Source organism: Cetorhinus maximus, chromosome 23 (genome assembly GCF_964194155.1).
Source record: "Cetorhinus maximus chromosome 23, sCetMax3.hap1.1, whole genome shotgun sequence".
Taxonomy (NCBI): Eukaryota; Metazoa; Chordata; class Chondrichthyes; order Lamniformes; family Cetorhinidae; genus Cetorhinus; species Cetorhinus maximus.
Genome location: NC_135901.1, coordinates 12,851,652 through 12,865,087, shown reverse-complemented (window position 1 = coordinate 12,865,087; position 13,436 = coordinate 12,851,652). Strand labels below are relative to the sequence as shown.

The following is a 13,436-nucleotide window of genomic DNA, read 5'->3' as shown; positions in this document are numbered from 1 at the left end:
TACTATTTCACCACACTGTCAATTTCATGTTCTTGCCAATGGCAATGGTTGTTTTAATTAGCTGAATAGGTCATTTTGTCTTTGGAGAAAGTGGTCTGAAATGAAAAAAATGGCAAAAGTATCGTTTATCAAACTGCAGGGGTAGCCTCCGTGCTGGCCTAGTGGCTGGGACTCGCCGTGGCCCGGGTTCAATTTCTCGTGTGAGAATTAGGGTTCTTTGCTCATGTCCACACTGCTCGAACAGAGCGATTTTATTATTGATTTAAAACTGAAAACGCATAACAGCCTGTGCCGAATCAGTGGAGTGAGAGTTTGAAGCATCCCAGCAGAGCTGGTATCAGAAGGAATGGAGCAGGGAGAGAGGATCCCTGGGGTGATGTTCAGTGAGTTCAGGAGGATGGTATCAGAGGGAATGGAGCAGGGAGAGAGGATCCCTGGGGTGATGTTCAGTGAGTTCAGGAGGATGGTATCAGAGGGAATGGAGCAGGGAGAGAGGATCCCTGGGGTGAAGTTTAGTGAGTTCAGTTGTTTGTTGCGTCAGGCAGGCCGCAGGGCCTGGGAATTTCCACGATTTGTGCTCCCCGTTGTTCCTGATAAGCCCCAAACTGTGGTGATACTTCGCAGGATTACTGCTCGATAATATGTCTGTGTCAGATCGGCCCTAGTCTCCAGGAATCATCTCATGGTTTGTGTCAACGGTTCAGTCTGCGGTATTTGTGCATTTTTTGTTATTCATGCGATATGGCGTGGCTCTCTGGGCCAGCATTTATTGCACATCCCTAATTGCATTGAGAAGGTGGATTGTGACGTCTCTGCCTTGTGAGTGTTTAATTGGACAAGGTGGAGAGAGTCCAGGCGAATGCTCTGGGCGCATGGGTTCAAATCCCAACATGGCAGCTGCTGGAATGTGAATTCAGTTATTAAAACCTGGGATTGAAAACTGGCCTCAGTAATGGTGACCATGATAACTATCACAGATTGTCGTAAAAATCCATCTGCTGCACTAATGTCCTTTAGTGAAGGGAATCTGCCATCCTTACCCAGCCTGGCCGACATGTGATTCCAGGTCGACAGCAACGTGACTGACACTTAACTGCCCTCTGAAATGGCCTCGGAAGCCGGGCTGTTCTGGGCGGCCTTGCCAGCGACACCCACACATCATGAAAGGGTAAAGAGATAAAAAAGACTTTTATTCCCTATCTAACCCCTGCTGCACCGACCCTGGGAGTGTTAGATGGGACAGTGTAAAGGAAACTTTCGTCCTCCACATACTGTCCTGTATGGGCCTCTGATGAAGCAGATCCCTGCTGTTTACAATTACCTGACATGTGACTGTGACAGGCCTGAGTATGAGTGAAATCACCGAGGTTCCTCTCGCTGTGCAATCATCCTGGCTCTGAAGTTTGCCGTAAAAAGGTAGAGGTAAAGGTGTATTAACACCGATGGGCCGCTGGATGGCGCAGTGACTCTTTCACTGAAGGACCTTGGGCTCTGAAGAAGAGCCATGAGGACTCGAAACATTAACTCTTTTTTTTCTCCACAGATGCTGTTGGGCCTGCTGAGATTTTCCAGCATTTTCTGTTTTTGATTCACATCCCAAACAGGAATGGTTCAAAAAAATCTGGGAAAGGGGAGGAAACAGTGTAATAGGGGAAATGGAGCGGTGTCGATGGGCCTGGGGGAAAGGAGTTCAGCAAAGTCAGTTCGTTTCACATTCATGATTTATTAACAATTTCGGAGAACATTTTACAGAAAAGTTTATTTTAAAGTCAACTGGACTGAATATGATGACTGAGTCACACTGAGAACAGAACACATTCGCTCTGAGCTGCCAACTGTATGTACAGCTGTGACAGAGACCAGAAAGAGAAAACCGGAGCTCAACATAAAGGGAAGGGAATAATTGTGAATGAGGAATGAGAAAAGCTACTTATTTACACATGGAATTTAAACTACTGGGGAATTATGAGCTACAATTACAACACAGCCATAATTATCTCGCACATTTCAAACAGAGAAGCGGAAATACCGTCCATGACTGTCTTAGTTACAAATTCGGAAACATGAACTGAAGGTATTTCATTTTTAGATTCACCGAGAGGACATATTTTAAATTCGTAATACAGAGATCTCAATAAACGGCTGAGGAAAATCTACGGCGTCCAAACTTCAACTGGTCACTTGATCTGCAAAAGAGGATAAAATAATGAAGCAGATGTTTAGAATGTGGGACATTTATGTTAGTGTTTTAATCAATGAAACATTGAGAGATTTTTCAAATCGCTTCTGTCAGTTTGAAGTGTGAATGGATTGAATCTTCTCACCTTCACCAGAGTGACGGCAGTGCTGTAGAAAATGCTCAGGAAGAACAGGATGATGAATGTGGAAGCGGTTGTCCAGATGTTGCCGTTATCATCCTCAGAGTCTTCAATCCAGGTGCGATCTGTGGAATCTGCGAGGATATAACCGAGGAAATATAATTAGGTTGTTTATTAATCTTGGATATCTTTTAAAAAATATACTCTTTACTCTTTCCTAAGTTATTAATGTATTCTCTAATTTAATGTTCAATATATATCTACTGTTAAGCTCGTGAATTTCAGCAACCTATCTCTGTAACTATCTCCACAGCTGCTCTTCCTTTACAATCCTCGTATAGTCCGAGTCGGAAAATATAGAAAATTATCTCCAGTATCAGTTTATTTTCGAACAATTTCGTACGATCTATTATTGGAGAATATTATGATGGATATCGAGAGAGATTCACTGAGCAACTTATTTGGAAACTGTGAACGTTGCTTTTTAAAATCTCGGATGTGAGTTCCCATCTTGTTTGTCTATTTGTGATGGGAATGTTTGATGCGTCATTAACTTAAATCAGTTTCTCAGTAAGAACATTGTTTCAGTGTGCTTTTCGGATCATTATGTAATAGGGACAATTGCCGGAGAATACATCGGTTAAAAAAGTGCATTTGATTTATACCTTCTTCAATAGCCTGGCGTTTGAGTCACGCTTTAGCTTTTATATATGTGTGCATGAGTATATCGTGTCTTGAATCACCCTTTGTTTCTGTGTCCATATGTGTGTATGAGTATTGAGCTGTGTTCATTTGCCAATGAGTGCTGACTTGTGCATTTTTGTGTCTGCGTCTGCATGTGCATTTTGTTTTTTTGCCAATGTGTATGTATGAGTGTGTTATTGTGTGTGTTTATGTATTGATATCTATGTTTATTTATTACTATCTGTGTTAATGTGTGTTTATGCGTTCTTGTCTGCTAATATGTGTTAATGTTTCTTTTTGTGTTCCACGTATGTGTCAGCATATTAATGTCTGTGTCACAGCGTGTGTGTGTGTGAGAGAGAGAGAGTTTTTAATGTGTGCATTTGTGTGTTGATGGATATTTAAAACTATGTATCAATGTGTGTTTATGTTTTCATACGTACTAACGTGTGTTTTTTGTGTTCTTGTGTGTATATGCGTGTTTCATGTTTGTGTCTACATGTGTGCCTGTGAATGTGTTAGTCTGTTCCTCTATGTGTTTGTCTGTCTGGGTGTCGTCTGCTCATATGTGTGCATGTGTTCATGTGTATCCATGTACTTGTTTTAATGTATATGATAGTGTGTGCCTTTTTGTCTGTATTTCTGTCATTGTGAATGTGTGATGATGCATATTTGTGTCCTTGTATGAGTCTGCTTGTCTGGTTTTATCTGTTTGTGTGTGTGAGATTGTGTATATGTGTGTGAGTGTGTGTATGTGTGTGTGCACGTGTGTATTTGTGTGTGTGTGTGATTGTGTATATGTGTGTTCCTGTGCCTGCATTTGTGTGTGTATTTGTGTTTATGTGTGATTGTGTGTGCGTGTGTGTCTGTCTGTGAGTCTGTGCCTGTGTTTGTGTGTGCGTGTATGTGTATTTGTCTATGTGTGTGTGTTTGTGTGTGTGTCTGTGCCTGTGTGTGTGTGAGTGTGCCTATGTATGTATGTGTGTGTGTGTATGTGTGTCTGCCTGTACTGTGTGTGTTTGTGTCTGCGAGTCTGTGCCTATGTGTATATGTATGTATGTTTGTGTGCGTCCACTTGTGTCCCTTGTGTGCATTTTTACTATTTTTCAGCGTTTCACCAGGTCCCAACGACCGAGTCTGACCCTGATAGTGAAAATTTTGGTGAATATTTTCAATGTTCTGTGTGTAAACGTGTTTTCTGTGAGATGCAAGGTGATATCAGGTGAACGAATGCAAACAATCAGCCATCTGCCTCATAAAATTCAGGGGTAGAACCTTGAACAACCCAGGGAGGATTTAATAACCAGGTTAGATTCGGATGATGGGAAATCAATCTTAGCATAAGATTAACTGGAACAAGAGTGTGAAAACTTCTTAAAATTATGTTGCATAAATATATATTTTACAACATTTTAAGCATGGTGGGACTTTAAAACCTGTGGCCAGTAAGCTAGAAGCCGACATCTGCTGTTGGTAACTGGATCCTTACAGCAAAGGCCCGTTCCTTTCCAGATTCTCTGCTCGGGTACTGAGAGTCCATTGAGTTAATAGTTTTGCTCTGTCTGGTTGGGTAAGCAATTTCTCTTTTGGTTCTCTCTGCTGAGAAGGTGGAGACACACTGGGTTAACCAATGACCTTCCTCATCTTTCTGTTTAGGAAGTGGAGGTAAAATTGGCTAAAAATTTTCCTTTCAGTTTTCTCTGTTGGGGAAGTGGAGGTATAGTGGGTTAACAATTTTCCTTTCACCTCTCTCTGTTGGGGAAGTGGGGGTACAGTGGGTTAACAATTTCCCTTCCCCCACTCTTTGTTGGGGAAGTGGAGGTACAGTGGGTTAACAATTTCCCTTCCCCCTCGCTCTGTTGGTGAAGTGGGGGTACAGTGAGTTAACAATTCCCCCCCCCCTCTCCCTGTTGGCGAAGTGGGGGTACAGTGGGTTAACAATTTCCCTTCCCCCTCTCTCTGTCGGGGAAATGGGGGTACAGTGGGTTAACAATTTCCCTTCCCCCTCTCTCTGTTGGGGAAGTGGAGGTACAGTGGGTCAACAATTTCCCTTCCCCCTCTCTCTGTTGGGGAAGTGGGGGTACAGTGGGTTAACAATCTTCCTTTCCCCTCTCTCTGATGGGGAATTGTTGAGACATGTTTCTTTGTGACCCTCACTTCAATTCCCAGTGGGTGCGATGCAGCAACTTAAAGCTGGCATCCATTTTAAAGGAATGGACAATAAGAGAAGCAGCAACACCGAGATCTAAATGTGCTGAGTTTGTTTGCCGGAAATAGGAAATTGTTAGATTTCCCCTCAGTGGGACGAGAGTTGGTGATGTTATTTTGCAGAATCCCGTGATGAATGAGCTTTACTCTGTCTCTAACCCAGGATGCATCTGAGCTGGGAGCACTGGGTGTACAAGACTTGGTTCTGAGCCCTGGAAATATCCGATTTTATCTAAACAGCTCTAACATTAGCAAAAGTGGAAAACAACATTAATTAAGCGATTGTGCATTTAAATCACAATTGGAGAAAAGGACTTTATTATTTTTTTATTGAAGTTTGAAACGTAACCGAGAGATTCTCATTGACATGAATTAACGGTGTCCATCAGTGCAAGGGAAATATTCACAAAACTCGGTTTACCGCTGGATTTATCAACCGTTCTGTTGATGATCTTCAAGGGGATCGCTTCATGTCCCACCACACAGGAGTAAGAAGCGCCGCTGGCCCACTCCTCCGCTGCAATGGATAACAGGCTGTACATGAAGAAGGAGCTATTGCCGTTCTCCGCCACCACCTCGGTGTTCTTGTAGTTCCCGGGATTCACCGGCTTGTCATTGACGGTCCACTTGACGAAGATCTCTCGGGGGGAGAAACCTCTCACCAAGCAGCTGAGGGAGACGAATCTCTGAGCGGAGACATCTTCTGCCGAGGGCAGGAGGACAGACACCGACGGTTCCCGCAGATTTTTACCTGCAGAAAATGTACAATAAATGTCAATAAACTGGATAATTTCGTAGACAATGAAACCGCTGGTTAGATGTGAGAGAAACGTGTTTTGTGATGAATATTAAGGGGTTTCATTATCCACTTCTTGGAAATATATCACCGATCCTTCACTATAGCTGAATCAAAATCCTGGAACTCCCTCCCTAACAGCACTGTGGGTGTATCTACATCACATGGACTGCAGCGGTTCAAGAAGGCAGCTCAACACCACCTTGTCAAGGGCAATTAGGGGTGGGCAATAAACGCTGGCCCAGCCAGCGACGCCCACATGCCATGAATTAATAAATAAAAATCTTTGGGATCTGTCCGGTTTTCCAGCTCGGGGCAGAGATGGATACAATCCTTTTCCCTGAGAACTTATGGGGTTGGACGAGAAAGCTTCTCAAAGTTTACAGCACAGAAACAGGCCATTCGGCCCAACTGGTCTGTGTTGGTGTTACAGCTTCGCACCAGGCTCCTCCCATCTTGCTTCATCTAAACCCAATGGCACAGCCTTCAATTCATTGTTCATTCATCTACTTATCAATTTCCCCCTGAAAGTCCACAGGCCCAGGGCGTTTAGTTGGCGAAATTGCTAATCGGAGTAGACCATAAATACACTGAATAGTAAATATTGATTCTTACACTTACACTGGAAATAGACACATTGAACTACTTATTGCTTCAATCTCACCGCTCACCTGGTTCCTTGTGGATGGAACTTCTTAAAGGAGTCGGCAGATCCTGATTGCTCACCACACAATAAAACTCAGCCCCACTCAACCAGGCTTGTGTCGAGATGTTTACGTTGCTGACCACGCTGTCGGGATCCTCTCCCGGTTGGACAGCGATCTCTGATTTCAAAGGCTTCTTCTCTTGTGTCCAGGACACGAGGACTCCATAAGGAGCATTAGAAACGATGCAGGTTAAGGTCACGGTCGCCTCCAGTAAGACCTGTTCTATTGGCGGTGGCAGTAGAGTAATTGTGGGATCGTTGGGGCAGTGGTCTGGGCCTGTGAGACAGAAATGAAGATCAACCAAAGTTTCACCTTCAGGAGCAGGACAGCAGTATTCAGCCTTCACTCCCTGAAGGAGAATAAATCACCTTGGACATATCAACCTCTAACTATCGTCTTTACTCTTCTTTACACAATGGAAAACCAGCTTGGTCTATGTAAATCGTTCTCATAATTTAAGTCGTTCAGCCCCGGTAACATTCTCATGAATCTATGTTGCCCCAGTCCCATTACAAATGTACCATTCCTGGGCCCTGGAATGCAGTACTGAAAGCTGTTTTATAAATAGGGTGGATGCACTTTCCAACACTCTATCCCGAAGCTGTTACCAGTGAAGGGTTCCAGACACCTTCTGCGTCTCCAAATATGATCAGCTGACTCAGGGTAAAGCTAATGTCAAGTCCACCTCACTCATTCTGTGACGTCAATGCAGAGACGTGATGTGATAAAATCCTGAATGGTGAACAATCCGAATGCAGCCCTTACATCGGAATTAAACAATAACTACATGACAGTAAATTAGAAGTTGTTCCGTGCTTTCTACTAACTCCAGTAAATTCCTGATTTGATTAACATCGGAGAGCAGAATGTTCTATTGCTTCCTCTGTTTGTATTTCTTACCCTCACACTTGGTGGCGTTTCGACTTTGGGTGACCCCTTGGTGAGTGACCTGACAGGTATAGACCGCGTCGCTGAACCATTCCCCAGCGGAGACTTTCAGCCGACTGGTCGCCGAGAAGTTCCCGTTCACTTCAAAGGCGGGAGAGGTGACAATTCCTGAATCCAGGGGTTGTCCATTCTTCAGCCACTTCACGGTGATTGGATTTGGTCGGAAATCGACGATTGAACAGACGGCGATTGCAAATTTGTTGGTTGTGATTTCTTCCCGGGAACTCACGGTGAGGAGAACAGTTGGAGGGAAGATGTCAGGAGGACCTTCAAGAAACACAGGTTAAACATTTCTGGGAGAAGAAATTGATAACAGACACAATTAATTCCTATATTTTAATAGGTTCTTTTCCGTTAATAGACACTAACCCTAGAATTTGCAGGGATCAAATCTATGCAGAGCACTATAAATGTGTTATAACCAAGGCCCTGTACAGGTTAATCACAGCCTTTCTGTTTCTCACAGGTTCCCCAACACTTACATTGCATTTCAATGCTCTTGGCTGAGCCGCTGTAGTGAACCTCACACTTGATTTTGCTGCATTCCCCCTCTGACTCGGTGATGGTTAACTGGCTGCTCAGGGTGAAGGTTCCCTTCTGGTTTCTCACTGACGGGTAAGTCTTAAATCCAGTCATCGGCTGCCCATCTTTCTTCCAGGTCAGGCTAGTGATTTCTGGGGAGTAGTCCATCGCCAAACAGCCGTAGGTGACGGAGCCGTCGGTGTTGTGTTGCTGACAGGAGGAGACCAGGCTGTAGAGAGTGGGCGGAGACGGTGTCGCTGGGAAAGAATGGCCGATTGAACAAGTTAGACACTGTGATTTGTGAACATTAAGTCACCAAACAACTCAAAATTTGACTATAACTATAAACATATCCTAATATATTCCAACTAAAACCCACATCCACATTTGATCATTTATTATTTCCATCATTTGGTGACCCTCACCTGTCGGTTCCCTCTTTAGAAACCCACACCTCTTTTCCCGCCTCTATCCCATGACTAAAATAGAACATTTTGATATCATCTGAATGACGTACCTTTCAGTGGATTAAAATGGAAGAGCAGAGGATTTCCCCCATTATTTCGCCACCATTTATTTCTCAATCAACAGCACTTGGTGATAGAGAAATTGTCTCGTCATTCATATCATTGCAGTTTGGAAATTGGATCTGTTCAAATTGGCTGATGTCCCCTCCCCTCTCCACGTCCCCCCAAAACAAAGAATAGCAATGACCCTTCGAAAGTACCTTTGCAATGGTACCTATATAATGACCATAGAACTCTAAACTGAATAGCAGTTACAGTAAGTACAACATTTTCCAATCGCATGTACAAATGAACATGCGGATTAATAGCGGGAGTAGGGCATTCTGCCTCTCGAGCCTCCTCCACCAATCACTCCGATCATAGCTGATCTGATTGTGGCGTTAACTCCACATTCCCACCTACTCTCCGCTAACCTTTGACTCCCTTGTCAATGAAGAATCTCTCTACCTCTGCCTGGAAATATTAATGACTCCTCCTCCATCGCTCTCTGGGCAAGAGAGTTCCAAAGTTTCACGACCTTTGAGAGGAAAATAAAATGTCTTCATTTCCGTCTGAAATGAGAGACCTCTTATTTTTAAACCGTGTTCCCTATCATTAGTTTCTCTCACAAGGGGAAACATCCTTTCAGCATCCACCCTGTGAATTTCCCTCAGGATCTTATATGTTTCAATAAAATCAGCTCTCATTGTTCTAAACTCCAATGGATACAGGCCCAGCCTATCCAAACTTTCCTCATGAGATAACCGACAACACCTCTCAGTATCATTTATATGAACATTCTCTGAAGAGCTTCTAATGCTTTTATATCCTTTCTTAAATGAGACCAAATCTGGACACAGTAATTCAGACGGGGTCTCATCAACGCCCTGTTAAACTGTAGCAAAACATTCTTATTTTTATATTCTATTCCCTTTGTAGTAAATGACAAGATTCCCTTTGCCTTCCTCATCACTTGCTGTTCCTGTGTTATAACTTTTTGTGATTCATGCACGAAGGGATCCACATTCCTCTGTACCTCAGGGTTCTGCAATCTCTCTCCCTTTCAATAATATGCTGATTTTGTATTCTTCAATCCAAAGTGGACAAGTTTATATTTTTCCACATTATACGGCATCTTCATTTTTCTGCCCACTCACTTAACCTATCTATGTCCCTTTGCTGACCTTTATCCCCTCTTCACCATTTACGTTCCTATCTATCTTTGTGTTATCAGCAAATTTAGCAAATTGATTCAGTCCTTTCGTTCAGTCATTGATATAAATTGTAAATAGTTGAGGCCGCATCATTGATCCCTATGGCACTTCACTTGTCACATCTTGCCAACCTAAAATAAACAATTTATCCCAACTCTTTGTTTCCTGTTAGCTAACCAAACTTCTACCCATGCTGAACTGTGACAGCCGACACCATTATTTTGTGTAGTAACCTTTGATGTGCCACTTTGTCAAATGCCTTCTGGGAGCGCAAGCACAGCACATCCACAGGTTCTCCTTTATTCATGTTCCTTTTTGCTTCCTCACAAGGCCTCAAATAAATCAGCAAAACATGATTTCCCTTTCACAAAACCATGATGGATCCACATAATTGCATTTGGATTTTCTGAGTGACCCATGATAGACTCCATAATAATCGATTCCAGCATTTTTGTTCTGACAGATGTTAAGCTCATTGGCCTGTAGTTTCTTGCTTTCCCTTTCCCTCCTTTAATTAATATAAAAGCCTCATTCTCTATTTTCCAATCTGATGAGACCTTTCCAGAATCTAGGGAATTTTGGAAAATTAAAACCAATGCCTGTGCTATTTTAGCAACCACCTCGTTAAGGCCAAAATATTTGTGCAACTTCTCCGCCCATTTCCTTATTTTCCTTTATTACGGACTTGTCCCATCCGTGTCCCGTGGCTGGATTGTGGCTCCCGAAGCCCCTCTTTATGGACCCTGGAGCCGTTGTTCAAAATGTTGGTAAAACGGGTAAATGGAGTTGAAGATATCCATATCTTCAATTGCTCCTCCAATCACAGGCGTGTCTTCTATCCCGTTAGCGGCTGATAGGCTGGCTTGTGGGCCTATCAGCAGTAAAAGTGGGAGACAAACAGGTTGTGATTGGAGGGGCATCGAACACCCGCTGGAGAAAGGCGCAGGGAGCCGGGGGGAAGCGCACAGAGACATTGTCTCCCTTCTATCCCAGGCACTTAGCGCCTTTCCCCGGGAATAGAAAGGATTCCAGGAGGAGGAGAGACAATGAGGGAGAGAGAGAGGGAGAGATAGGGAGAGTGGGGCCCAGGGCGCCTGGGGCCTCGGCTCGCAACTACTTTAGACGGACTCTCCCCGCTATAGCCCGACCTCCCTGCCCTTCCCCCTCTCTGCCCTGTCCCCCCGCCTTTCTGCCCTTTCGCCCTCCCGCCTCTCTGCCCTTTCCCCCTTCCGCCTCTCTGCCCTTTCCACCCTCCCTCCACTCCGCCCTTTCCCCCTCCCGCCTCTCTGCACTTTCCCCCTCCCGCCTCTCTGCCCTTTCCCCCTCCCGCCTCTCTGCCCTTTCCCCTTCTCGCCTCTCTGCCCTTTTGCCCTCCCTCCTCTCTGCCCTTTCCCCTCCCGCCTCTCTGCCCTTTCCCCCTCCCGCCTCTCTGCCCTTTCCCTCTCCCGCCTCTCTGCCATTTCCCCTTCCCGCCTCTCTGCCCTTTCCCCCTCCCGCCTCTCTGCTCTTTCCCCCTCCCGCCTCTCTGCCCTTTCCCCCTCCCGCCTCTCTGCCCTTTCCGCCTCCCGCCTCTCTGCCTTTTCCCCCTCCCGCCTCTCTGTCCTTTCCCCCTCCCGCCTCGCTGCTCTTTCCCCCTCCCGCCTCGCTGCCCTTTCCCCCCCGCCTCTCTGGCCTTTCCCCCTCCCGCCTCGCTGCCCTTTCCCCCTCCCGCCTCGCTGCCCTTTCCCCCTCCCGCCTCGCTGCCCTTTCCCCCCCGCCTCTCTGCCCTTTCCCCCTCCCGCCTCTCTGCCCTTTCCCCCTCCCGCCTCTCTGCCCTTTCCCCCTCCCGCCTCTCTGCCCTTTCCCCCTCCCGCCTCTCTGCCCTTTCCCCCTCCCGCCTCTCTGCCCTCCCCCTCCCGCCTCACTGTCCTTTCCCCCTCCCGCCTCTCTGCCCTTTCCCCCTCCCACCTCGCTGCCCTTTCCCCCTCCCGCCTCTCTGCCCTTTCCCCCTCCCGCCTCTCTGCCCTTTCCCCCTCCCGCCTCTCTGCCCTTTCCCCCTCCCGCCTCTCTGCCCCTTCCCGCTCCTGCCTCTCTGCCCTTTCCCCCTCCTGCCTCTCTGCCCTTTCTCCCCCAGCTCTCTGCACTTACTCCATGGCTCTCTGATCTTTTGCACTGGCTCTCTGAACATTACCCCAGCTCTCTGCCCTTTTCCCCCTTCCGCATCTCTGCCCTTTCCCCCTCCCGCCTCTCTGCCCTTTACCCCCTCCGCCTCTCTGACCTTTCTCCCTCCCTCGTCTCTAACCTTTCCCCCTCCCTCCTCTCTGCTCTTTCGCCCTGTTGCCTCTCTGCCCTTTACCCCTCCCGCCTCTCTGCCCTTTACCCTTCCCGCCCCTCTGCCCTTTACCCCTCCCGCCTCTCTGCCCTTTACCCCTCCCACCTCACTGACCTTTACCCCTCCCACCTCTCTGCCCTTTACCCCACCCGCCTCTCTGCCCTTTCCCCCACCCGCCTCTCTGCCCTTTCTCATTCCCACTTCTCTGCCCATTTCCCCTCCGCCTCTCTGCCCTTTCCCCCTCCCGCCTCTCTGCCCTTTCCCCCTCCCGCCTCTCTGCCCTTTCCCCCTCCCGCCTCTCTGCCCTTTACCCCACCCGCCTCTCTGCCCTTTACCCCACCCGCCTCTCTGCCCTTTACCCCACCCGCCTCTCTGCCCTTTACCCCCTCCCTCCTCTCTGCCCTTTCCCCCTCCCGCCTCTCTGCCCTTTCCCCCTCCCGCCTCTCTGCCCTTTCCCCCTCCCGCCTCTCTGCCCTTTCTCTCCCCCCGCCTCTCTGTCCTTTCCCCCTCCCGCCTCTCTGCCCTTTCCCCCTCCCGCCTCTCTGCCCTTTCCCTCTCCCGCCCCTCTGCCCTTTCCCCCCTTCCGCCTCTCTGCCCTTTCCCCCTCCCGCCTCTCTGCCCTTTCCCCCTCCCGACTCTCTGCCCTTTCCTCCCCGCCTCTCTGCCCTTTCTCCTCCAGCTCTCTGCTCTTACTCCACGAGTGTCTGCGATTTCGCCCGGCCCTCTGACCTTTTCCCCTGTTCGCTGACCTTTGCCCCGTTTCTATGCCATTCCCCCCCAACCCCTCGGCTGCCTGCCCTTTCCCCCGCCTCTCTGCCCTTTCCCCTGCCTCCCTGCCTTTTCCCCAGGCTTTCTGCGCTTCCACCAATGCTCATCGCTCCATTCGGCCTTGCTCCACTTTCCGGCACTGGTCGGCCTCAGGCATCGCTTCCAGGTCTCTATTCCCCACAGTTCCTGCCCTCCCACACCCTGAAAAGTGATCGAGTGAGTGAGCGTGTGCATGATTGACAAAGTGAGGGTGGCTGAGTGAGAGTGGGTGGCTGAGTGAATGAGGGTGCGTGGGTGAGTGAAGGAGTGAATGAGGGTGGGTGGTGAGTGAGCGTGGACAGGTGTCTGAATGTGGTGAGTGAGGATGGATGAGTGAGTGAGGGTGGGTGATTGAATGAGGGTAGATGAGAGTATGAGTGAGGGTTGGTGGGTATGTGAGGGTGGGTATGTGAGT

General features: G+C 47.4%; 1 gene segment (V, D, J or C); it reads right to left on the bottom strand.

Moving 5' to 3' along the window:
* Positions 1-1,705: 1,705 nt before the first annotated feature.
* On the bottom strand, positions 1,706-8,297 carry LOC144697812 (Ig heavy chain C region, membrane-bound form-like). The segment is given in 6 exon segments: positions 1,706-2,186; positions 2,325-2,452; positions 5,632-5,961; positions 6,678-6,989; positions 7,614-7,928; positions 8,144-8,297. Coding segments are annotated over 6 exon segments (1,248 nt in total).
* Between the last annotated feature and the right edge of the window lie 5,139 nt (positions 8,298-13,436).